This window comes from Patagioenas fasciata, chromosome 13, assembly GCF_037038585.1.
Source record: "Patagioenas fasciata isolate bPatFas1 chromosome 13, bPatFas1.hap1, whole genome shotgun sequence".
NCBI lineage: Eukaryota > Metazoa > Chordata > Aves > Columbiformes > Columbidae > Patagioenas > Patagioenas fasciata.
This window is the reverse complement of record NC_092532.1, coordinates 18,597,086-18,622,522: the sequence shown is the minus strand read 5'-3', so window position 1 is coordinate 18,622,522 and position 25,437 is coordinate 18,597,086. Positions and strand designations below refer to the sequence as shown.

The 25,437-nt window shown below is 38.2% G+C and overlaps 1 protein-coding gene across 5 annotated transcripts in view; it reads left to right on the top strand.

The window, feature by feature from the left end:
- The window catches only part of ANKRD27 (ankyrin repeat domain 27), a 54,414-nt gene that overhangs the window by 22,115 nt on the left and 6,862 nt on the right, over nt 1–25,437 (top strand). For all 5 annotated transcript variants that reach the window (XM_065848434.2, XM_065848433.2, XM_071814323.1 and 2 more), the window contains exons 3-24: nt 121–231; nt 1,342–1,498; nt 3,013–3,167; nt 3,483–3,542; nt 3,637–3,690; nt 3,786–3,851; nt 3,933–4,009; nt 4,370–4,491; nt 5,436–5,514; nt 6,368–6,500; nt 11,061–11,150; nt 11,984–12,111; nt 12,571–12,653; nt 13,417–13,532; nt 14,311–14,403; nt 14,776–14,973; nt 15,284–15,343; nt 15,433–15,552; nt 18,165–18,209; nt 22,139–22,261; nt 24,004–24,201; nt 25,220–25,339. In XM_065848434.2, coding sequence (XP_065704506.1) covers nt 121–231; nt 1,342–1,498; nt 3,013–3,167; nt 3,483–3,542; nt 3,637–3,690; nt 3,786–3,851; nt 3,933–4,009; nt 4,370–4,491; nt 5,436–5,514; nt 6,368–6,500; nt 11,061–11,150; nt 11,984–12,111; nt 12,571–12,653; nt 13,417–13,532; nt 14,311–14,403; nt 14,776–14,973; nt 15,284–15,343; nt 15,433–15,552; nt 18,165–18,209; nt 22,139–22,261; nt 24,004–24,201; nt 25,220–25,339 — 2,388 coding nt within the window. The remainder of the gene's footprint in view (nt 1–120; nt 232–1,341; nt 1,499–3,012; nt 3,168–3,482; nt 3,543–3,636; nt 3,691–3,785; nt 3,852–3,932; nt 4,010–4,369; nt 4,492–5,435; nt 5,515–6,367; nt 6,501–11,060; nt 11,151–11,983; nt 12,112–12,570; nt 12,654–13,416; nt 13,533–14,310; nt 14,404–14,775; nt 14,974–15,283; nt 15,344–15,432; nt 15,553–18,164; nt 18,210–22,138; nt 22,262–24,003; nt 24,202–25,219; nt 25,340–25,437) is intronic.

The window sequence follows — 25,437 nt, the reverse complement described above, 5'->3', positions numbered from 1 at the left end:
TGTTTACAAGTAAATGTTCCTAAACCAGATGAAATTGCTTGCCTCTAAAGGGCAAAAGCTGCTGGGGTGTAGCTGGTCATACATGGCATTTCTCTCTAAAGCGTGATCTGACTCTTTTAGGTCCTAGTTCCATGCAAAGGGAGCCTTTCAAGCAGCAGTCTGCCCGCCTGCCAGTTTGAATCTTATGTTCTGAAGCCGCTAGAAGAAAACTTTCAGACCTTAAATGGAAAGGTATTTCTGATTGATATTGGAATGTAGCTTGGGGACACTCAAGTGATTGGCTGTGGTTGGTGACTGTGACAGTGCAGTTACAGGAGAGGTCACCAGGAGTTAGCGCTAACTGGCAAAAGTAGTAAGCTGCCCATCTAAGCCAAGGTTCTCAGGGATATACTTCTTATAGCAAAAGCTGGGTTTTGGCATATACACAACAGTTGTCCTGTTCAGATGGTAACACTGCTGCTGATTTCATCTTACTACTTTGGCAAAGCAGCTTTGTCAATTTATCTCTTTTGTAGCTGAGCAATTTTTTGTCAGAAGAGCCTTTCACTTGGTTAAGAACTATCTCTCTAGCTTTCAGGCAAATAATAGTCTACCTATATTGTATGCAGATGTGAGTTCATCAGGGCTTAAGACAAAATTATGATGGTATCAGGTTGTAACTGAGGCCTGGTGTATTAATTCAGTTCAGTAAGTAGGGTAGAAACTGCCCAGTGTAGCGACGAGCCCTGATACCAATGCTAACTGGTATACCAATGTTGCCTTCAAAGTGCTGTGTATAATGTTAGGGTTGTATAAACATAGGAATAGTTACACTTATACAGTCCTAAAATTACGTTTGGCCCTTTGAAGGCAACAATGAGGCTGATGTGGCCCCTGGTGAGAGTTTGACACCCCTACTCTAGATCTTCCTACTGCAGGTGTCTTCACTTGAGTTGCATGAGAAGATAAAGCTGAGCATGAGCAATGTAGACAAGATGTGTTGTGTTTTTCTGAAGCTGGACTTAGGCCGCAATTCTAGGTTGCTTTTCTGTTTCCCTTCTATTGAAAGTGCTTTAAAAATCTGCAAATTAGTCACTTTGACCTTGTAGGTTGTCTGAAACCTCCTCTAGTAGTAGACTTGTAAAGAAAGTAGGTACAAGTGAGGTTCAACTAGCCATTGTAGACTGAAGTAGTCTGTTTCGGTGCCAACACAGCAGGAGAGCATGAAATTTCTGGAATCTGGGGCTTTGTCTTGCGAGGTTCTCTCATTTCCCTGGAAATGTAGCAATGCAGTGTGGAAGCCAGAGTGTAACTTTATTCTGGCAGAGTTTTACACTTGATGTGTGTTTTGTTCTGTTTCAGGAGATCTTCATACAAGGAAACCTCATCATTTTAGGAACTGGTTTTAATTATCACCTCTCAGTACCTGTTCTTTTTGAGGAAACATTTTACAATGAAAAAGAAGAAAGCTTCAGTATATTGTGCATAGCTCATCCATTGGAAGAAACAGAAAGCTCAAGTATGTATTGAAGTGTTAACTTTGTGGTCTTGTTTGCACAGGGAGCAAGTTAGTAGGTTTGCGCTTAATGTGCTTCTTCATTCTGAAGAGGGTTGGCTTGGCTGAAAGCTCGTGGCATTTACTACCCTGCTGGGGTGGATGTTGCTGTGCTGCTGGGGAGAAATATTAGACTGCTGCAAGGCAAACTTAATTCTGTAGGGTCTGTGCCCCAGTCTCAGCACTAAACTTCATCTGCAGAATGCTTGATCCAGCATGATTTTCTTTTTAGCAATGCTGAGTTCAGTGCTGACTGCTTAAAGGGATTTAATCTTGAATGTGATGTGTCCTGAGATGCAAGATGGATGCACAGAAAACTGGAGCAGTTAATTCTTTCATGATCACTTCATCAGTGGTTGGAGTTTGTGTAGCATAGTTACATGGAAGCCTTTCTGGTGGGTGCTGGTCTGTGTCGTTAAGTTGAATGTGTTAATTTTTGTCCTAGTACTGCAAGTGCTCTTGGTAAGGCTGGAACACTTTCCAAGGCTACTATTAAGCTGGGAATGTAACAGGATTTCCTTGTGAATTTGCATAACAATCTGTGTTTACTAATTAAAAGGAACAGAAGCTTTTTAAAACATAGGCTTTTTCTGAAATAAAACCATCTAGTCTTCCTAAATACGTATCTCTTCGGGAAAGAAAGATGACAAAGTGAAGTAATACTAGGGTAGTGTGAAAATAGTGCTGTGAGGGATGTATGAAGGTTTTTCTGCAGAAAAAGCTGACATACATATAGGCTTAAATTCTATAAATGTTAATCAAAATCTAAAAAATTATTCTTGTGGCATTCTTTTTTTGACCACCACTTAATGTAGTTATATAGCAGTCTTTCAGAAGTGAGTTAATCTGTAATTTCAAAAGTAATTTGCAATGAATGAGATCTAAGGCTGTTATTAGTTGCCTGTTTTTGCGAATGAAAGACTTGCCTAGAAAAAAACTTCTGGAAAAGCAATGTGAATTTTAAGTGAGGGTTCCAGTTGTGTTATTCAGAAGGAAAGTGGATTTGGTTTAATGTTTACATGAAGCAACCTTGCTCTCCCATTCAGAGAAAGTGCATCTAAATAAATAATAGGTTATGTAAAAATCCAAGATGGGATTTTTACAGCTCACTTGCAGCATGCTGACTTCTGCATGGGCATTCAGTCAATACTGTAAAGTGCTTTTCTTCTACTTTCAGGCTTGACTTGCACTCAGATTATGAGTTGTGTATGTGGCAATAAGTTACCCCGGGATATAAAGGCATGTGAAAACAGTGTTAGCTATATGAAATAAATAAATATTGGAGATAAAAGGCAAGAGAGCTTACTCTAAATGTGATGCATTAAATTCTTCTAATTAAAAGCAATACTTTTCAGTTAAAGGTCTGGTAAGCTGAACTGGTGTTCTGTTGCACACAAGCTGGCTGTGTATGTAGGAACAGAGTACTTTAGCACGCATACATGTTAAATCTATGTGTTAATTCTTGTCTTTTATCTTAGGTGAATCTACAGCTTCATCAAACTCCTATTGTCTTAAAAATATTGAAGATGTTAGAGAATTCTTGGGAAGGCACTGTGAGAGATTTGATAAATACATAGGATCTTTCTATAGAACATTCAAAGAACATGAAAGGAAAAGCCTCCGCCACTACATAGTCAGTATCTTGTTGCTTGGTGTTTAATTTACTAAGTATAACTCACTTCACTGCTTTGGTTATCTTTGTCTTATTGAGGTTTTTTATGTTAGAGTAGTCTGAGTTGAGGAAGGTGGGAAGAGAGAAAGCAGAATTGTTAATTGTGAATTACCATATTATCTATTAATAAAGGCAAATTTTCTAGCTTAGGATCTTAGATCTTATCATTGTGCACACTTCTAAGGCAAGGAAGGCTTCCTTTCTTTGCTTATTCATGGTTTGTTGCTTCAAGTCAGATTAACCTGAATGCCTTTTGTTTTTGTTCTTCCCCACCAGGATTCTGTGAATGCACTTTATACCAAATGTCTCCAGCATCTTCTGAGAGATTCACACTTGGTAAACCCTTATTCAACTAAATACATTGCACATAGTATTACTTAAGTGATAGATTATCTTTCTCTCACCATTTGTATGGATTTTCTTTTTTTAGAAGATGCTTGCAAAGCAAGAAGAGCAGATGAATCTGATTAAACAAGCAGTTGAAGTAAGCATCTGAAATGAAGGAAAATAATTAGCAAGCTATTTTTAACTTTCCCTTTCATGCCTAAAGTACTGTTGTGTTTTTCTGTTTCTTTACAGATGTATATCCACCATGCTATTTATGATCTAGTCTTTAAGTATGTGGGGACTATTGAGGCAAGTGAGGTGAGTTTGATTGCTGAAGCTCAGTTATGTTAAGGCATTAAAACACCCAACAAACACAACTGTTCCCTTTCTATTGATTAGGATGCCGCTTTTAACAAAATCACAAGAAGCCTTCAAGACCTGCAGCAAAAAGACATTGGAGTAAAGCCTGAGTTCAGGTGAGAAATTGGTTGTGGAGTCTTTGAGGAGTCACTGAGATCTTAAATAGGTACGAGGCCAACCAAAAAGTATTTTTTGCCAGAGAACAGCAAGTTTTTTCTCCATACTTTTGAGATGGAAAAGTAAAGCATTGCAAGTGTTGTTTTATGGCAGTCTTTGAGATCATTCTCTCCTTTGCTTTTATATTATTTTACTTCCCTCCCCATCTACAGGGTACAGAAATGCAAGTGTGCTTGGAGCAGGGGTGGAAATATTTTAATAACGTTCTCCATTTCAGCTCTGAACAAGCTAAACTTGGTTTTTGGACATCCTGCATGGGAACTCTGTGTGCTAATAATTTCTTTTAAATTATTTCACAGTTTTAATATACCACGCGCAAAGCGGGAACTGGGTCAGTTGAACAAATGTACTTCCCCTCAACAGAAGCTACTTTGTCTACGGAAAGTGGTACAAATTATTATGCAATCTCCTAGCCAAAGAGGTCAGTCATTAGTGAATTAATAACTTAGTTTTAAACCTTTTCCTGAACCAGTACACACAAAACACTTTAGTATATAAACAGCTGTTTGAATAGAACTTGTGGGTTAAACACAGACTGGACTCTGTCTTGCAAGTATCTAAACAAAGCAAAATGGAGACAAGATAGATAATTTGACAGTATTTCTCATTGGTTGAGGTAGGGTACTTGATTAGCTTATACATGTGTTAGTGCATGTGAGAAGCTTGTGTGTGCTAGGATGTTCTCCTGCAGAAGTACTGAGGGTGAGCAATTTTAAACACTGAGGATTGCTGCTAGATCATTCCTGTCTATTTGTCCATGCTCCTTGATAATCTTGAAATCAATATGCTTGAGATGCATCTTTTGCAAAATGCAGTGTTGGTGGATGACAAGCAAACCTTCTGTATGCTGCATTCAGAGTCCTACCATAGATTACAGAAATGATTCTGTGGTAGGACAGCATGGACCTCTTCACCTGGTATTTCTTTTATTTAGTCTGGAGAGAGAAAACACTTCCACTAAGCAAATGGAGCAGCACAATGAACTTGTGCTTTTCCTACTTCATCTCTTCTTTTCTCTAGGAAGACTCCTGGGTTATGGAAGAGTGTGTCAACTTAGAGGCTGGTTTTTGCCCTCAATAATTTTGGAAATCTTGAGGTCTAATGCTCTGGCTCTTTCTGTATATGAAGGAGGGGATATTAGTCAAGTATTGCAATTTGTACAGTACAAACTGTATTTGTTTTTTGGCTTCTGGCAGCCTATGTTAGAGGGAGATTGAGAAAATTTGAAGGGCTGCCTTAGTTACTCAATGCATTCTCTACTAGCAGAGCTGGCCCTTAGTCTTAGGAAGCAGAACTCCATTTGTAGGTATTGCTCTTGATTTGAACCATGACATGGCTAACACCAGATGTAAATTCTTTTTTTAGTTAACATGGAAACCATGTGTGCAGATGATCTTCTCTCTGTTTTGCTGTACTTACTTGTAAAAACAGAAATCCCGAACTGGTATGTAATTATACTTTGACTGTAGAGAGATCCATCGTATAATACATGTAATGCTGCTGTAAGGGCAAATGTTTCTGAACATGTAGTAATAACTTTAAGTGTGAGAGGGGTTGATGTAATGCAGGAAACTATTTTTAGTAGGACAGACAGCAAAGATATATTCCAGGTTTGACTGAGTTAAGGACCTATCAGGAATTTAAGTGCTGTGTTATTGTTTTGATTCCCAGCCTAGGGAAAAAGTTGTAATGGGAAGGCCATATGTATACCAATTCTGTATGTTCAATATGGACTTTACAGACTGGTCCTTCCCCATCTGTGTCTGGAGCTGTGAAATCTTGTGCAGCTTCTAACTGTTTGAAATATTTGATCCATTTCATATAGAGAAACCAGATTTGAATGCTTAATTGCTTGCTGCTAGACTATGCCATTGTGTTTCTGTCATCAGTATCACTATATCTAAGCATTCCACTTGAGCCTGAACTGAATTTTAATGTTGGCGTATCATGTATCTTGGAGATTAGCATTTTTCTCTAATTTGTAGCTATCACATTACACTGGTGCTTAAGGTACTTGAAGTATTAAGACGTTTGAAACATGTGAAACAATCTCCCTCTGCTGTCTTTACCCTGTCCTTCATATTCTTTATATCCAATTAACAGCTTTTCATTGAATAGTTAAGATAGAGTTCTGATTAATCTACAAAACTTGGAACAGCTGTAGTTTTGCTAGAAGCTTTTTCTTAACACACACCTATTGTCTGCCTGGATTGCCTAAGATGAGTTGCAGTATTAAAATAGTGCATGCTAGTGTCATCTTATTGTTAGCGGTTCATGGCTTTTACTTTTTATTTCAGGATGGCCAACTTGAGTTACATTAAGAACTTCAGGCTTTGCAATTCAGTGAAGGATGAATTGGGATACTGTCTAACCTCAATTGAGGCTGCAATAGAATACATACGACAAGGCAACCTCTCTGACAGATCAACAGTAAGCTACTTTTAAAGTTTGTCAAATGTGTATTTGATAAGCTTGTAGTATTGTGTACAACTGTGGGAGTAAATACAAGCAGAGGATACAAACATGAGAGTTCTTTGGATTTAAAGGAGTTGAGGTAACTACCTGGAGCAAATGCTGAAATGATCTAAGTGATTACAATGAAGTCTTAATTCTGTAGCAGTACTTGTTCATTGTAAAGTCCTTGAGCATGTAGCTAAATGTCAAGTCTGCCTCTTCATATGGTTGGAAGAATAATGACAGTGCTGTTTTGAGCAGCTGAGTCTTCAGTAAGCTTAGTATCTCTTGTACTTGTTCTGTCATGGCTGTGAAAGCAATGCAGTACTTGAGAACAGACACAGCATAAACAGATTTTTCTTTAGTAATTTTAAAAAGCTTAGCTGTGTTGGCAGAATGGAGATTGCACTGTAAATTAATGACTCACTAAATCTTTGTAGTCTGAAAATTTGAAGTGTTTGCGGTGCAGAGTACTATGTTGCACCAAACTGATAGTTGAATGGGAGTGCAGGACTATGATAGGGTGGTGTGCGAAGGCCAGATTTGGCTCTCGGGATCTCTAACCTGGCAGGGGCAGAAAGTTTGTGGATGCATGAATTATCTCATTCTGGGCAACTAGACCTTCTGTCAGGTCAAATCCCTGCAGTCCAGTCAAGGATGATATTGGTGTGACTTCAGACACTTCTATGATTTAAGAACTTTATAGCTTATTTAGTGAAGTAAGCCAGTCTTACTGCTCCTATAAAACTTTCTACTGTTGCAAAATTAGGTTTTCCTGATCTGATGTGGAAATCGAAAGGAGTGAGCGTGGAACCAGAGTGAATTCAACGTGTCTCAGTCTGCCCAACTGCAAAGCACTGGGATCTAATTGCAGGGGCCAGAATAATGGCTCAGTGTGCAGGGCTTGGGATGGGACAACCTGGGGCACAATCTTAAAGAAGCACTTAAAGTAACATTTTAGCCTTTTGATGTTTTTTGGCATTTTTGTCTTGTCTATGATCTTTCCACGAACCTGTCATGCATAAGTTTTTGTACACATGAGAGAAAAAAAGACACTTTTGTGTAAAGAGACTGTGGTATTTCTTGTCTGTAATGCTGTATTGAATTATGTTAAAAATAAATGTTAGTTTAAAAGGAAAACAACCTGCCAAACAGTTTTATTTCCTGCAGTCACTTGGCTATCACAAACAATTGATACACAACCAGCAATGCTGGGAGACTGCATGGAGAACTGGAAACAAAGTACAATTGTCTTCCACAACAATGCCAGCAAGCTGGAAAAAAAAACCTCTGTTCTTAAATTTCCAGAATAAAAACTGCTTCCTATTAAATGTCTGGTCCTATCTCTCCTTATATAGTTAAGGATAACAGTTTTTTATACTGTGGTTTCCTTCAAGGGGCATTATAACTTAAGTGCCACTCATATTAAGATATCTCCCAAAGAAATAAATATAGTATGTCTTGAAAGGTGAACTCCATATTTGAGAAGGCAAATTGAGGGTGGTCTTGTACTGCTTATGGTAGTGTTTACACTGCAGAATGTTAGGGAATATAAGGGTGAGTGATAAGTGTTTCTATCTGTACCTCAGCTGGATCATCTCTAGCCCTAGAGTGCCACCCTCTACAGTTCTCACTTTGATGTGCATACAGGGTGTGCAGCAGGAACTTCTTTAATCTACATGGCCTTTCATAGGAGTCATTGTGGCTTGAAGGCCTGAGATGGGAAAACAGCAGAACCTTGAAGACAATGAAGTCTAGCCCTTTAGCACAGCTGAAAAGGAAAGAGGTAGACTGACCACCCTTTAGTCTAGGGTCAGGGAGAAGATGGCACAAAATGAAGAGGAATTGGAGGAAGGTAGTGAGGAGCTGGAGGAACATGGTAGGAATTTCTGGTAGGGTAGCACTACTCTGTTTGTGAACTTATCAGTTATTTCCTTTGTTCTCTGGTGAAGGGAATTTTTTTCCTGCTAAAAGGAAATAACCTTTCTGTTCAAAGCAACAGCAGCTGTCACATTGGTGCCCCATGGTTTCCTTTTCCAGATGGCACTAGAAGGGGTTGTGGGATTGAAGTGAGCAGGAACATTGCTGTACCCTGGGGCTTCATTACAGCCCCTCATGTGGCTACACTTAATTTTATAGCTGGCTTCAAATGGAGCTTCTGGCAGCTGAGTGATGCTGTTGTCCAATCCCTAATGAAGCTAAATACATAAAGAAAACTCAGCAGGAAGCTATTGTACCCTGTGGGATAATGGGCATATCATCACCCTTATGGCAGTGGGAAAATTGCACATGAGACACCTGCCAAATCCCTTCACCCAAGGTTGTGCAAGTCTTAGAGGGACATTTTTTGATGTGGAAAGGAGAGGAGCAGGTCACTGATAGCATGAGAAATTCCATTTTTATCTTCTGGAAGTTGTCAGCTAACAAGTGTTGGACCTTAGTTATGTTCCTATACACAACTGATGTGTAGTAAGACCCTCTAGTTCTGAGGGTTGAAGTAGGTACCCGTGGGAGTTGGAGCCAGCCACTGGGGAACAGGCATTTGGTTCTTGTATGGAAAGAGCTGCGGGTGGCAATGAAGCTGGAGCAAGGGCAGGTGGGAGAAGCTGAGGGTAATGAAGTGTGGGGAGGAGGAAAGGGAATGGAGATAATTTCCCCAAGTCATCAGTTGTAATCTTTGAAAGTCACCTTGGACAGGTTATTATACAGATACACTCTTACAGATATAAATATTGCATTTCTCTACTATGAAGAGTAGTGTTAGATAAAGAAACTACATATCTTCAAATATTAATCTCATCTGTGAGGGACACTTTTCTGATTTATATAATAAACAATATAATACCTCTGCATGTTGATTGCTGCCTCAATTGGATCTTTAAAATAATTTTTTTTCCTGGGGAACACTTTTCTTGTAAAATACACTGTGGAAGGATCAGTACAGAACTACACTAGGTCTTGCTCATGGTTACTTAGGATTTTTTTGTAGTGAATGAATAAAGCTGTCTGAGCATTCATATTAGAACTTCTGATTAGAAACTTGTATCAGCAGTAAAGCTTCAACGTGATTTTTCTAGTTAGTAAAATTGTTGATCTAATATTTCTTAGGGAAGTTATTACTTGTCGTGCTGAAGAATCTATCCAAGGAGACTGGTGTTACGTGCTTTGTAATTCTGGAAAGATACGCATGCGTATCTTTAGCTGGAGTACTTCACTTTGAAAAGATTGTGTCTAGACACATGAAGATGATATTCACCAAACAGCTTACTGGGAAGTACAGATACAAATCTTTATCTTTAGGCTTCACAGACATGTTTTTAATGATGCTACTCTACAGTAGAGTTTTTCTGAGAGAGCTTTATGAGTGGCATCTGTGTTGGTTTTGAAATGAGTGATCCAATTTCTAGAAAATCTGAACCCTTTATTTTTAGTGTTCAAGTGATCTTATTTATTTGTAGTTCACCAAGTTTTTAAACTTCATGATGACTTACTAATGTTAAGAGTGAGTTGGACTTTTTTTACTTATTTATATCTGGTCTTTACGGACTTAATTGCAGAAGCTACAGCCCAGATACTAAACCATCAAAGTTTATCTGATATGTAGGCATCTGTCTTAAATGCAATGGTCTTCAGTTTGATGGATGTTGGGAGTCCTTCAATTTCTAGGGAGATGATCGCTATCCAAAAATAACATCTGAAGAAATGATAATACCAACCACAGCAGCAGTTGATCAGAATCAACTGTGTGCGTTTCCATCTACTTTCTTAGAAAGTGTTTTCTTTAGATTGTTGTTTTATTTCCTGTGATGTTCAATGTGATGCTTTACCTGTTACAATCCTCTATTTACCAACAAGTAACAAAAAGTTCAGCCGTGTCTTAGAGTCAGAGTTGCATCTGGGTCATCTTTTTTCATAGTCCCCAGTAGATGTGTCTTCAGCAAATTTGTCTGATGGCTCCTTGGCTTTGGCAACACCCTGTGGCAATGAGTTCTACAATAACATCTTTTCTTCCCTCTCTTCTCCATACTCCTTCTCCAGACCTAATGTGTGATGATTGTGTTGGGCATCCTGGTTCTTACATTTCGAGGAAGAGCGGATATTCATTCTTTGCATATTTGCTTTGGACTTTTTGTGATTTTTATAGACCCACTGTAGCACAATAAAATCTTTTCCAGAGTGAAGAATCCTAATTTCTCCTCATGAGAAAGCTACATTGCACCTCTTGCTGTCTTTTTAATGTATTTTCTTGTTTTGATGCATTCTTTTTTAGATGGTACAACCATTATTTCATTAAGGCTCAGTTAGTTTGTGGAGAATTACAGTAAAGGAATAGTCTAGTGAACATTTACTTGTTCTGTCTTTGAACAGCAGGTGTGTGGTTCTTCAGGTCTCAGAGTCTTAAATGTGAGACTGATTTAGGTTTTACGTGCATCTGATGATTTGTAAGTGGAAAATACAGCATCTGATATTTTTAAAGTAAATTCCACTGCCTGTAAATGAGCATGTAAATAATGAATATATATATTTTATTTGCAGGAATCTGAGAGACTGTGTGACAAGCTGCTTTTAAGACAAAGGATGAACTTGTCCCAGATGTCTGCTACTCCAATAGACGGCTTATTTAAGGTTAATAACTTTTATGGCAGAATATGTATTTACTTACCTACTGCACATCTATATCCGTTTCTTTTGGGAATTTTCTGAAATGTAATGCAGTGTTAATTGCATTAGTACTGCAAAATGTATTTCAGTAGATGCTAAAAGTGTTTTGAATCCAGTGCATTTCTGTGCCAAAACATTACCAAGTTAATATAATCTTATGGATTTCAGCACATGTTGTAAGGAATACGGAAGCAAATGAGGATTAAATGCTGCTGGTGTTGATTTGCCTGTTTAATGCACAGATGTGATATTATCTGGTTGTCTCTCACAGCTTTTAGGACTTGACATTGACAGAGTTTCTGAAATAATTTAAATGTGATCACCTGACAACTCCTTCATATTGTGTGTTAATCTTACATTGACATTCTAAAAGAATTTTGCCTATACAAGGACACAAAGCAGAACTTCTAATTATATGTGTTCACAGCTTATGGCTAGAGACTTAGTAATTTTAAGAAATGTTTTTGAACAGAGGGAGCTCAATTTCATGACTGACTCTAAAGAGAACAATAGGAATTGTTTTAATTTTTTATAGAAAGTGAAGTAAGCCAAGAACAGATTCTTTTTAATACTGAATGCCCATTATGGGGTTTTGTGCTGTGACATTGTTCATTTCTGCTTTCTAATGCTTGAATACACATCTTTTATAATCAATTCCTTTCATTTTGTGCTTCAGTAAATTACTCTGTTTTTTTGGGGTGTGTGATGGAGGGGGGAGGTGTTTTTGTTTTTTAAATTTCTTTTTAAAAAGAGACTTTTTAATTGGTTTCTCATTCTCTTCTCTTGGCTTTTTGTAGCATATTGCTTCAGGTAATCAGGAGGAAGTGGAGCGATTACTAAGTCAAGGTGACAGTGATAAGGACACTGTACAGAAAATGTGTCACCCGCTCTGTTACTGCGACAAATGTGAGAAACTAGTTTCTGGGTAAGCAATTTTCCTCTCCACAAATACATAAAAAGCTATGTAAAAGTACTCATCCAAGGTTTGCTTTAGAAAACAAGCTGCTTCTGGTTATGGAGTAAGTTGGTAACGCTTGGGATGTAGTAGAGAGCGTGTGTTTGTGTGCTTTGAAAGAGCACAAGAAATATTGGGAGAATACTGAACGCCTTGGAACCAGCCAGTGTTGTGATGGAGGCTGCATGTCTGTGGGCAAATGCGGTGTGGAATTTCTTCTCTTGAACCTGACTTGAACATCTTGGACAAAACCATGTCTCTCAACAAAATGCAGAACTCTATATAGAATAATTTGTCAACGAGAAAATGATAAAGGATAGAAAGTTCCAGAGTCCATTTTGTGTCGGCCTTGGCAATTTTTCTCTTTCTCTCCTCCTTACCACTGCTGCGTAGGTAACTGAGCTGCTTTTAAACCATTGTGTTTTAAAGGAAACTGAATGATCCTTCCATTATCACTCCCTTTTCCCGAGATGACCGAGGATACACACCACTTCATATAGCTGCTATTTGTGGTGAGTGGTGGTGCTTTTTCACCAGTGTTTACTGTCCTTATGTTCCTTATTTTTCTGTTAGCATGTTTTCCAATTTTGCATTAAAGAGTGAATTGTACATTAAATCGTGTTGTTCTTATTTGCTATGCAAACTGATATCTTGGCGCAGACTGAAGTTATTGTATATTCTTTTAAGCTGAGTTTCTTATGCCTAAGTTGTTATTTATTTGTTTCCTGGCTGTTTGCTCCTGCTTCAGTGTTTACCACGGTAGCTGTGAAAAAATTAAAGGTGTGTCATCAGAAACTGGTCTTGTTTTAAAAAACTGGCATATTGAGAAGTGAATCTTTTCTCTCTCCTGCACCTGGTTGTGCATGGTAGACCTCTACCAGCTCCTGTCTTGTAAGGTTCATTATGCCATTGATCTTACATTTATTAGAAGATGGTATTAGTTTTCTTAGTGAGGGGGTTTTTTTAATAATTTCTTTTTTGAATTATTGAATCCTAGTAGGAGAGTGCTTTGTGTGACACGGCTTTATTTTCTATTATTTTCTTACTTATAAGATAGAAGCAGAGCTTGCTTTTAGCTGGAGGTTCTTTTATGGAGCTTTAACTCTGAGTAATCTGTAACAAAAGAAACTCCAAATACTAAGGAAGTAAGTATAAGGTATATAGAAACATAGTATGCAAGACATCTTGGTTTGTAGTTCGTGTTTGAATTTGAAAATTAGCAATGTTCTCGTGGAAAGTTTACTTCTTTCTTTTAATGTCTGCGTATTTTCCAAGGACAAGCAGCATTCGTGGATTTACTGGTAGCCAAAGGAGCTGTTGTCAATGCTACGGATTACCACGGTTCAACTCCGCTTCATCTTGCCTGTCAGAAGGGATATCAAAATGTTACGGTAAGCACCAAAAGGCTTAATTAGAAACAAAAATAAATACTTAACCTAAACGATAAATATAGTACTCCTACTGAGCTGTTCTACTATTACTGTTATTTAGGTCTTCTGAGAAGCTTTTACCAGAACTGTGTACACTGGCAGAGTTGTGGCTCTTTTATCATTGTAGTTTGCATGATATTTTATTTTTTCCTATACTGCAAGGTTTTCAGCCATTTCTAATAACCAAGCAATTGACAGCTGTGCATGCCTGATAATTAATCCATTTTATTAATACGAATCTCTAATACACAGTACAAACGGAGAGCCTGTTGACGTCTCTGCTCTTAAGAACCATTGCAGTCATTGGAATGAACGAAATGACTTCACATTGTGTTTAGGGTGGACTTTGTGACTACATTAATTATTGTGTACTTGAATTTTGTATATGCAAGATTCATTGATTAGCATTGTTGAAATCCAGCTGTTCTTCACTTACATAGGCTCTTAAAATATGGGATAAATTATCACGTAGTATATGTATTGCAGTGTTTGCTGCAGTAGGTTATTCATTTTTCACTGACAACTCTGTGTATGTAAGAAGGAGCTTTTATTTGGTTCCTAGAGTAGGGAAAAACAGTTCTGTAATGCCAAGAGGGTAGTGTCTGAAACAGGAGAGGCATAGCTAGTTTTTCATTAAGTGCTTCATCATGCTACAAACCTAAAGGAATCCACAGAATAACAATTATTTGTCCATTAATTTTTTAGTTACTTAAATGTCTACTTTCTTTTTTCTTTTAAGCTTCTCTTGTTGCACTATAAGGCAAGTGCTGATGTTCAGGACAATAATGGAAATACTCCACTTCATTTAGCCTGCACTTATGGTCATGAGGATGTAAGTAATTGTTTTGTAACAAACTAAATGGGCATTCTAATGGAAGGGAATTAAACTGTGATGCAAATTTGTACTAAACTTACATATTTTTAAAAGTAAATTAAAAAAGACTTGGAGGCTATTTAACACTGTAAATGAGGACTTTGTTCAGTAGTTCGTAGCAATTTTTATTATGTATTCACTTTAAAGATACCAGTATTATGCAATTTTAGTTGAGTTGTTTAACGCTTTGATGACACTGAAATGTGAAAGCCTGTCCTTTAGACAACAAGTTATATGAGCAGCAATGAAAAAGACTTTTTAGGATTGCACTTGTTTTATGAATTGAGAGACAATACTAGAATTTATTGATAACTTTCCTTTTCTTTCCAGTGTGTCAAAGCTTTAGTCTACTACGATGTGCATTCCTGCAGGCTAGATATTGGTAATGAAAAGGGAGATACTCCTCTTCATATAGCTGCTCGGTGGGGCTATCAAGGGATCATAGAAGTGCTTTTGCAAAATGGGGCAAATCCAGAAATTCAAAACCGCATGAAAGAGACTTCCCTACAGTGCGCATTGAATTCCAAGGTATTCCTCTTTGTCTTCCAGCCTGGTTTCTCTCTGATACAATTCCACAGCAGCGTAGATGCTTACCTGCTAATAGGAGCTTGGGGTCTGGTACTATTAAAATGAAGATGTATGTTTGCCTTTAAGGAAGAATGGTCACGTTTTGAATCTAACAGCATGAATACAGCCTGTGGTATACAACATAAACTTGTAAATGCATGCTTTTAATCTGCTCAGTCATAATCTGTTACTAATATTAGGTGTGTCTCAGTCAGTAAATTCCTCTTTAAGTCAAGTTACATTGGTTGTTTTTATTAATATTTTTATGCAGATTTTGTCATTGATGGAATTAAACTATCTAACGTTTGAAAGAGGACAGTGCGCTTCCGAGGTAACAACCAGTGCAAGTTGCTAAGCTTTTTTTGCCTATGTTTAACCTGCTTAATCTGATAGGTAACTTTTCTCTCCCCCAACTTCAAGTCACCGCTTAGGTCTCCTCAGCTCTCAGCAGAAACCTTCAGCAGAGGATCATCTGTCTCAAGCCTGTCATCAGCATCAACTGAAATTAGGCAAGAAGAAGTAAAAAACAGTTATAAAGAGGTAAGACTGAGGTATAAGTTTGACAATAAACAAAGTGAAGGAAGCTAAAAGAGTGATATTTTGCAACACTGCTTTAACTGCTTCTTCAGGAATAACCTTCTGTCTGGTTTGGAAAATTATCTGTCCTGAGGTGCTTGTTGTCTTAGTATCTAAACCCTGATTTTTGTATGGTATCAGTTGCTCTGCTGGTTAGTTCTGGGGAAGAACTGAAAGCATATTTGGAGTTCAGATTTACTTCAATTAACTACATCATTTGAGGTTTACAAAGTTACAATGGTAATCAGTGCTCCAGGATTTAAATGCCACTGTTAGGTTACAGAGTCTGTCAGGGAAAAGAGACTAGTACAGTCATACTGGCAAACAACAAACTAGAATGTTAAGACAAGCTTTCAAAATAGGCATAGGAAATCAATTTTGCATCATGTGAAGAACCACACACTTGACACTAAATATCTTGCACGTGTGTTTGCTGATTTTGCTCTGTCCATACCAACCAAGGTGCCATCCTCTGGATTTTTTTGAAGTGGGACCTCAGATCCATACTTGCCATTTATCCCCTCCTAAGACTGTGGTATCATCACTCCTTCTGATGCTTCTCTGTTTTTTCCCAGTCCTGCTGCTCCATTTTTTCCAAACTGACTTCCTTAGTATATTTGTTTCCATATCACCTCTCCATTCAAATTATTTTTTCTTCTATTTTTAGAAGATTGTTCTCCTACCCAAAATTTCTGTTTTCTAAAACTGCTCAAGAAGCTCAAAGATGTAAAGTTTGACTGGAAGGTATTACCTCAGAGTTCGTTATCTGTTATTCTATGAGAGCCTCAACATAGGAGTGTGCCTCCTTGTTTGTACGGAGTCAAGCACTCCAAGTAAAGTCTTAACATAAAGTTACCTGAATGTAAAAGTCCACCTCATAGATTGAGGATTTATTTTTCCTTGAAGGAACAAATATATCACACCCAAGAGCTAAGACTGTAGTTCAAACCAGGGGAAAAGATTACGAGCAGCTTACACCTTAGATTGACCTTCTCCTGTAATCCAGCTTTAGGCTGTTGCTGTTTGCCCAGTTTCACGTGTGCTCCCGGCTCTGGTTGTTCCGAAGCACAGGGGCCAGGGCCCCGGCCTGAGCGAGTTCAGGGAAGGGGACACCTCTGGAAGTAATGGGAAGATAGTAGGATCAGTTTTCCAGACTTTAAGGCTTAGCCCATGGGAATGCGGTTAGATGTTTATTCATCAATACTGCTGATGAATTAAACTCTCCGCTTAAATGAGCCAGTCATGGTGTATATCTTGTATCTGACTTGTCTACAACTTAGAGAAGGGAGAGTAAAAGAGCTGGATGTATAAATTTGCAGCTTCCTCTGTTGGAACTGATAACTCCTTGCACAATTTGTGTTCAGCAACAGAAAAACTGAGCCTCTGAGTGAATTGCAGCTCTTGAAACTCTAGGGAAGTTGTTCCTTTTGGAAAGAAATTATCAGAGCTTGTGGGTCGCTTGCAGTTACTGTGAGGCATCTTATATGTGATAAGACTGGCTACTGAAAATCAATACCTTTATGTTCTCCGGTGACATTATCCTATGTGGTATGGGGAAATTGATAGGAGGCACAGATCTCCCTTCTATATATAGTCAATTTTAGATGTATACGTGTAGAGGTTGGGATTTGGCTTACCTAACTTCAGATGTGGTAATTTATCTGGAGAGAAATTAATTTTGAACATGCTTGGTTAGACCCGAGTTGCATTTGAGTGTCATTTGTTGACCACATTGTGTTTGGTGGTTAACAGAGAGGGAGTGTAAATGGCTGGCTTAGATTTAGGCAGTTCACTTGTAGACATTCGAAGTTAGACAAGAGGAATCTTACCTTGAGTGCCTTGCACTGACTTCCATGAGCCTCACCTGGTGTTAGAAAGGTAGCGATAAAATAGTAGTAATAAAATAAAACTAAAAAGAGATAAAAATGGATGGAGGGATTTAATCTGGCATCTGATATTTCACCTGTAGATGTGTCCTGTTCTTCTGTTAAAACCGTGAAGAGACCAGACCAGTAAAGCACAACCACCTTTTAGTCTCATGCTTCATCGTTTGCGTTACCAAACAGTGCTGTCACAATCAACAAGATGGTCATTTGCAGATAAAGATTAAAATGTGACTGTAGCTGTTAGTCCATGAAATCTGCAGCTTGCAAAACTTACTGTCCTTGGTGCTTCTGGTCACCTGTAGTAGCTCAGCAAGAGTCCAAACAATGCTTATGTTTATAAGAGTAGAAATTTGTCTCGAGTAGGGATTTTTAAGGTTAGGTTCACAACAGAAATGCATGGTCAGCTGCTGCTAAGCTTATGTGGCTTTGTTTGTGTGTGGACTACATGTCCTCTCTTTAGGTAATACCGCTTAACTAAGCAAGTCAGAGGTCATCAAATGGCCACAGGCCTTACACAGCTTTTGTACTTCATAAAGGAAGAAGGTTTTTCCTTTATATCGATAAATATGGAATGGCCCAGCAGTAATTCTACCATGTGATCTTAGGAGGTTAGTGAAAAAAACAGGATTTTCTGTGTACAGCTTAATCCCAATACTAACAAAGCGAATAAATTGTTTTCTTCATACATAGGTGGAAAAACTCCTAAGAGCAGTTGCTGATGGAGATCTGGAAATGGTGAGTCTTAGCATGGCTGTTGAATGTGATTGAATTCCGATTCACCTCATTCAAATTGATGAAGTTATTTGTAAATAATATTAAATGAAAAATGCTTTAGGTAATACTTTCCTTCGGCAATGAACAAATTCAGCTCAATTTCTGCAAAGAATATTCACTCCATGTCCCTGAATTATTTCATCCACAGTGCTTGAAGACCCATTATTTTGACATTTCTGTGACACCTTACAGTAAAGGAACTACTTTAAATTGAATAATTCCTTTGTGAAGGCCCATCATGTAAAATGTATGCAAAATCACCTCTAGGAGATGCAGAGAACTTGGGAAGAACAACATACAGGGCAGGCACATTGAAAAGAAATATTGTGGAAAGGAGCAGTTTATTTGTTAGCAGGTGCTCAAGCTGAACCGTCAAATGCTGTTGTTAGATAAAGATCGTGGTGTGTTGCAGAACTGTAAAAAGATAATATACTGATGTCACAATATTGGACTGGATGTGCAGTCAGCACAAAACAACAACAATAAAAAGGCAAAATAGATGAGTTTTCAGGTAAGCCTGGTTTTTGGCAGCAAATCCAATAGAATGTGTTAGTATTCCCAGTATTATTCCTGCGTCACAGAAATACATGATATTGTTTCTCATACGTGAACTGAAGCCCGTGCTCGAGTGGCCATGCTGTGCACCCGGTCTGGAAATGGAATGGTGGCATTTATGCTTTGTGGGTTTTTGACTTGGCATTCCAGTAATACAGTGTTTTTAAATCCACAAATGCTTTTTGATTCCTAAATGGCCGGCTTCTCTAATGCTTTGAATATTGTCTACTCTTTATTGTGTGTTTGCTGCATGTAATAATTGTGCATAGGTACTATAAATGAAAAATGGGCTCTTATATTTTGTTGGGTTACTTTTCTATTAATATTTCATACAGAGAGGAAAGTTAGGTGATGGCAGTCAGTACAGAGAAGTTATCCTATGGACATACAACTTCCCTGTGATTTGGATTTCCATTCAAATAGATAGCTGATGGCTATAACACCAGTTTCAGAGTTGATGTACTGTAATTGATGATACTCACCACCTGACTTGACATAAAGTTACTATTTCCCTTTATTCCTGAAAATGTGAACAATAAGGTGCTTGCAATGTCATTCTACTGGAAAATTGGAAGGGGACACAGAAATCTTTAGAAGCTTTGTCTTTGGAAAATGTCTAAGGCTGTACATGTCTTAATTGTTTGGTAGTTCACAGAACAAGATTGTGAACCCATGTGGGAATGCAGGGTTTCTCTGCTGGACATGTGTTCTGAAAAATGTGTTCAGGAGTTATAGATGTTAATGAAGCATCACACAATCAGAATAAAATAGATAATGTGCATCACAATATACATACCACGCTAATGTTGATTCTCCTATGTTTTATTCCAGTTAGATGATAGAAACAATTTATGAACTGATAGAGGAAAGAACAGCTCATTTGTTAAGTAAATATCGTTATTCTACTTTACAGTGTAACTTAATCTTAGTAATTATTACCAGGTCAGCCCTTAAGTCTTTTTAAGGAGCAGCAACACATACGATGGTGATATTTACCATCTTCCTGGCAAGTAGTAAACCTGAATGTATTACAATTAACTTTTCATAGACTGTGTTAAAATCTAAACTGCATCATGAAAACATTTGAAGAAAATTAAATATAGTGCTATACTCTGAAAAATTAACATCTAGCACTGCTCAACAGGTATCAGTGACGAAAAGCATATAGAAATCTAACCTGTGCATTCAGGTGGCAGAATCAGCCGATTTTTGTGGCTTTACTTGCCACATTGCTGAAGTTCATGTAAAACCATTCATTATAAGGAGAATTGTCCAGTTGGATGGCAAAAGTTACAGCTTGCTTATCTATTAGAAAACCACGGTTATTTAAAACCACTTCATCTTGTTCTGACAGCCTGAGTTCTGTCTCCATAGGAACAGAAGCAGCAGTAGGGTTGTTAGTGCTCTTGTAGATTCCTGCTGTGACAGCCAATTGAGCTTTGCAAGAGGAAGCACTGAAAAAAAGTGCTATGAAATGGGAAGATTTGAAAAAAAAGTACTATGCTGTGATTGTTCAGGAAGCTAGAAAACAACCTTTGTCATCATCGTAGCGCCTGCAAACTTCAAAAGCAAGTATGCTTCAGATTGGAGAGAGTGATGTTAATCAGCGAGTTGTTTTAATTAGCTGACTCAATGGCAACTACTTCTACATTTTGAAAATAAATTTAGTCCCCTTATTTTCTATGTCTGTAGTGAGAAAGAAGTATTTTAGACAGTATGGAGGGAATATCTGTATTGAAAATATTAAGCTTTATCCTAAAATGCATTTCGGAGTTATGTAGAAGCTTTTTTGAGAGAGATTCCCTAAGTGTATTCTGACATGTTTAGTGGTTGCTGAATTGGTAAAAGATAATGATAGCTCCATTCGGGGTGGATACTGTTCAGAATTGTTTTAGCCCATTGTGTATTGCTTTGAACAAAGCCTTTAGGTGTCTCTAGGTCAGTAAAGGATGGTGTAGAAGTAGAGGATGCTGCTTAACATCAATTCTCAGTGACTGGATTTGGTGGTCAGGTGTACACCACGGCCCCTTTGTGATGGATGAACCATTCAGCTTTCAACAAAGATACTTAGATTTAACAAAAAACCCAAGCAAATAAAAAACCCCTTTTATTATCAGAGTGGGATAACACTAGAACAGACCTGGAAGGTCACAGCACCTCTTGTGTTAAAAGTATTTGGGAAGAGATTGATCAAACATCTGCCAACAGTATTAAGGAAGAACTGACATAGTCTCAGCTTAAAATAATGGATTGGGCACTCTTCTGAAATTTCTTCTACCCAGCTAGTCTTGACTATTCTGCTGGAATGGGTATGTGCAAATCCACCCCAAAAAATCAACCAACGAAACAAACAAATCTCTTGTATAAAATGAATCCTGTGGAGCAGTGAAAAGCCTGGCATACAGGGTACAGTGCTCCTGGGGTGCTCTGCTAGATATTCCTGGAAGTGTGTTACTCTGCAATGTAAAGAAGGTTTTAGATGACAAGTTAACCAGCAAAGAGAGATTATGGACAATTTTCTGAGATGCTTCAGTGTGTGTCTGTCTTGGTTTCTGAGTACCGTGATCTCGGCCCTTTTCATGCAGCTACAAAAAGGTGACCGATAACATATTATCCCTGGCGTGATGAGACCAAGTTAATGCCCACTTCTGCCTTGAGTTTCTGAAAGACTTGTCTCATTGACCATAATGCAAGCTCAGAATGATACACTAGATAGACGTCAGGCTTAACGTTGCTGGGTGGTGCAATAATGGAGACTTAATACAGTCACTGCTAATTCTAACATGTCTTTAGTTTACAGTGGATTAATGAATTTCAAGGTAAAAATGTATTTCTTAAACAGCTTTTCTTTGTTGCATAGAATTTAGTGTAAAATTAACATGCAGTAAGCACCACTGTTTGCACATTGCAAACATCAGAGAAGTCAGTGCCCCTGCGTAGTTGTGTATAGCGGTTAAATGTTGTCATCCTTGTCACTTCTTACATTCGTTAAAGCAAAAGATGAAACAAAATTCATGTTGATATGAGCTAGCACAAATCATCTGAGCTGAAAGGATTTGGAGGGCTTGAGAATGGGTGAACACTGAAGTCTTGATTAGGCAGCAGAAAGTCAATTATCATTTACTTCACTGCTCTACTTGGTGAACTTCCTGGCTGCTTTGTCAACAACATTTTTTAATGTGCCCTGTGGGCAACGGTTGCCAGGAGGTAGCTCTGTATTCTCCCCAAGATACTCACAAGTCTGTGTTTGTAAAATCTTACTTGTCTACATATGGAAACCTATTGGGACACAGAACCTTTGGACTCTGTAAAAGAGGACTTGCTTTTTATTCCAGGTACGTTATCTCTTGGAATGGATGGAAGAAGACTTAGAAGATGAGGACGACACAGTCAGTATATCGAAACCAGAATTCTGCCATCCATTATGCCAGTGCTCAAAATGTGGGCCAGCACAAAAGGTTGGAATATTCATTCTGTAAAAGGAATAATTTATGTTCTGGTAACGTAATTTTAGCTCTAGGGAAATAGCATTTATATTGCCCAACACCTCTGTCTAAAAAACCAAATACATACAGATCGTAACAGAGTTCATCTGATGTCATGAAATTGTTCTCTTTTTAGTTGAACTGTAAAAAATTTTGGATACAGAAGCAGTGTTCAAAGACTTGCTCAGTATCTTAATGGAGTGAAATAAGTGTGCAGTTTGATTTTAGAATACGTGAACTGCTGTTATTAAGGTTTGGACAACTTTGAAAGATGGGAAAAATCTTTTTCTAAGCCTGAGTTTCTCCTCGTTCTCTTTTTTTAGTTTACTTTGCTAACTGTCACAGAGTATCTCCTTAGTATTCAGTTTAGCAAGGGATACCTGCTAATCCTATAATAAATATAATGCTGCTAAAGTATTTTTTAGATTGTGTGACATCTTTCATACAAGCTATACCTAAAAACTATTCAGAAATTAAGTACAATTTCAAAGGCTTCCTTTCCCTTTATTTATCACGAACTGTAGAAGAGAATAAGGCTTTACGATACACTTTTTTCTTTTTAATCTAAATAAAGAATGATCCCAGCTTCTTGGACACAGAAAACCAATTACTTTCCTTTCAGGAAGAAAATGTATTACTGTGTCTGAAGGTATACATAACTGGATGAATCATCACAAAACAAACCAAAGTATAAATTTTCAGTGTAGTGGCTACTTTGACGTAACAGTATCCATGTCACTGAACAGAGAAGATGTGAGATGGCTTAACTTCTGAATTTCTCACTACTACCTGATGTTTGCTTTGTGCAGGGGGAGAGTATGCTGCTTGTCCTTAAATGCTTCACATTCACACCGTGCCTCATTCTCTGATAATGTGTGTCGTGTACCCTGTGCACAGAGATCAGGTGCTAAACATGCCAGAGCCTCGGGCCATTAAGTGCATTTTATTGATAACAGGGGAAGGAACAGCATTTGCTGTGGAATTTGCCTCCTGAATGAAAAGTAGAAAGAATTTGTTAACTAATCTTAACCCCTGTATTAGGCAGACGCACATTTAAAAGCTCATTGAAGACAGGCAGAATGAAAGATTGTCTGCTGCTGTAAATGCTAGGCACCTACACAGCTTGCGGGGAGTGATAAAGGATGTTCTGCACTGCTGTGTGAGGTGTGCTCCAGGCGGGTTCCTTACCTTGACTTCTCATGGTAGTCTGTTCTCTGAGCCAGTGTTATTTCCACATGAATAAAATTAATTTTAGTTTGTATCCTCATTACCTTGAGCTTCATGTAGCAATAAATAGGTGTGTAGTGTCTGTCTCCAAGAGCATAATTGCCTGTATAAGTTAAAGTAACTCATAGTATTAACACTCCCCATATGTAAGAGCAGCCTAACAGCTGTAGAGTTTTACTTCTGTCTCATCCTGTGCTGCTTTAGCCTGTTCTTAATATCATGAATACTTTGCCTGGAATTTCTCTATATGAAGCTATCATGTTGGAAAAGAAGAAGGAAAAAATAACTCATTTTTCTGTTGAAAAATGCTACCAAGCTGCTCTGGTTTACTGACTCTTTTCCTGAAGGTCTCAAATGAGGCTCTGGAGCAGTTCTTGTAATCTCCATCTACCTGTTTTGTATATACTTAGCAGGTATTTGGCTGTTTTTTGGTCAACAGAATGTAGCATGTTTAACGATACAGTTTTATTGTGTGTTTTCCTGAGCAGAAGTTTGGCAGGATCTCTGCTAATGGGCTCGGAGTCAATGTTTCAAACCAAGATGGTTTTACGCCGTTGCACGTGGCAGCGCTGCACGGACACTCGGAGCTCGTCTCGCTCTTGCTGAGGCACGGAGCCCGCATCAGTGCCAGGAACGCCAAACACGCCGTTCCTCTTCATCTGGCCTGCCAGAGAGGTCACTTCCAGGTAACTGCGCCTCTTCATAAATCCCAGCTGTTAGCAACAATTTACCAACGACACTAGACCAGTAACAGGGAAAATTAATCTGGTGATTCTGTTGGGTTTTTTTTCAATGTCTGAAATCTCCAGACAGAAAGGGGATCTTTTGACTGGAACAGTTTCAGTAGGCACTTTTTCTTTCCTAAATTACCTAGAATAATGGTTTAATGAAATGTGAGTAGCTACTGTGGTACATCAAACACTTCAAAAATACCCCGTGCAGTTGGATCTTCCTCTGTATCTTCTGCTCATTAAGTAGATTCCAAGCCAAGTGCAGCTGGAAACCGCAGCCCTGACTTCAAGTCAGGGAAGTGTCAGCAGTGAAGGAGCAACACGAGGAAATGAGGGGAGGATATTAATACAGGAGAGGGGAAATGAGAGGGGAAAATAATGATCATGACAAAGCAGGTGCAGAGAGGCAAATGGGAATATGCAGAAATGTGGAAAATGGTTTTTAAGAATAAGGAGCTGAGGAGTTCAAGGGGCAAAAATGGAGAGAACTGTGAAGATGATAGGGAGACAAAGCACTAGGGAAGCAAGAAGAAAATGAGAATACAACTCAAACTTGTAGGTTAATGAAGGTTATTTCACAAGGTGTTTGCAATATAAAGAACTGCCAAGTGTTCTGATGAGTTTCAAGAGGGGGAAAGGATACTGTTGCTGTGGGGGGTTGTTTTTGATGTTTGAAGTTATTGATTATGTATGTGTTTACATACCTTGAATTTTGTTTTCTGGCCTTTCTTCCAGTTGCTTAAGGTTTTTTAAAAGGTGTATGGTAAAATATGACAATTAGTATGATAGGAAGACATGCTTGTGGTTATTGTCTGTTTGGCAAAGATGAGACTTGTTTTCTCCATCCTTTTTTCTTCCATCTCTTTGTCATTCTAGATGTAAAAAAAGAAAGCTCTTTTAAAAAAAGAGCTGTCACTGCGTGGTTATGGTTAGCTGGTATCTTAAATTAAAGACTTGTTACTTCTTTCAATAGGTGGTAAAGTGTCTGATGGATTATAATGCTAAACAAAATAAAAAGGATATATATGGGAATACTCCTTTAATTTATGCATGCTTGAATGGTCAGTATGAGACTACTGCCTTGTTGTTACAGGTAAGATCACTGAAAACAGAATGCTCAGAATAGTATTTCTTATGTGATATCTGTGCTTACCCGGTACTCAGGATCAGTATTTTTTGTTATGCGTTTCT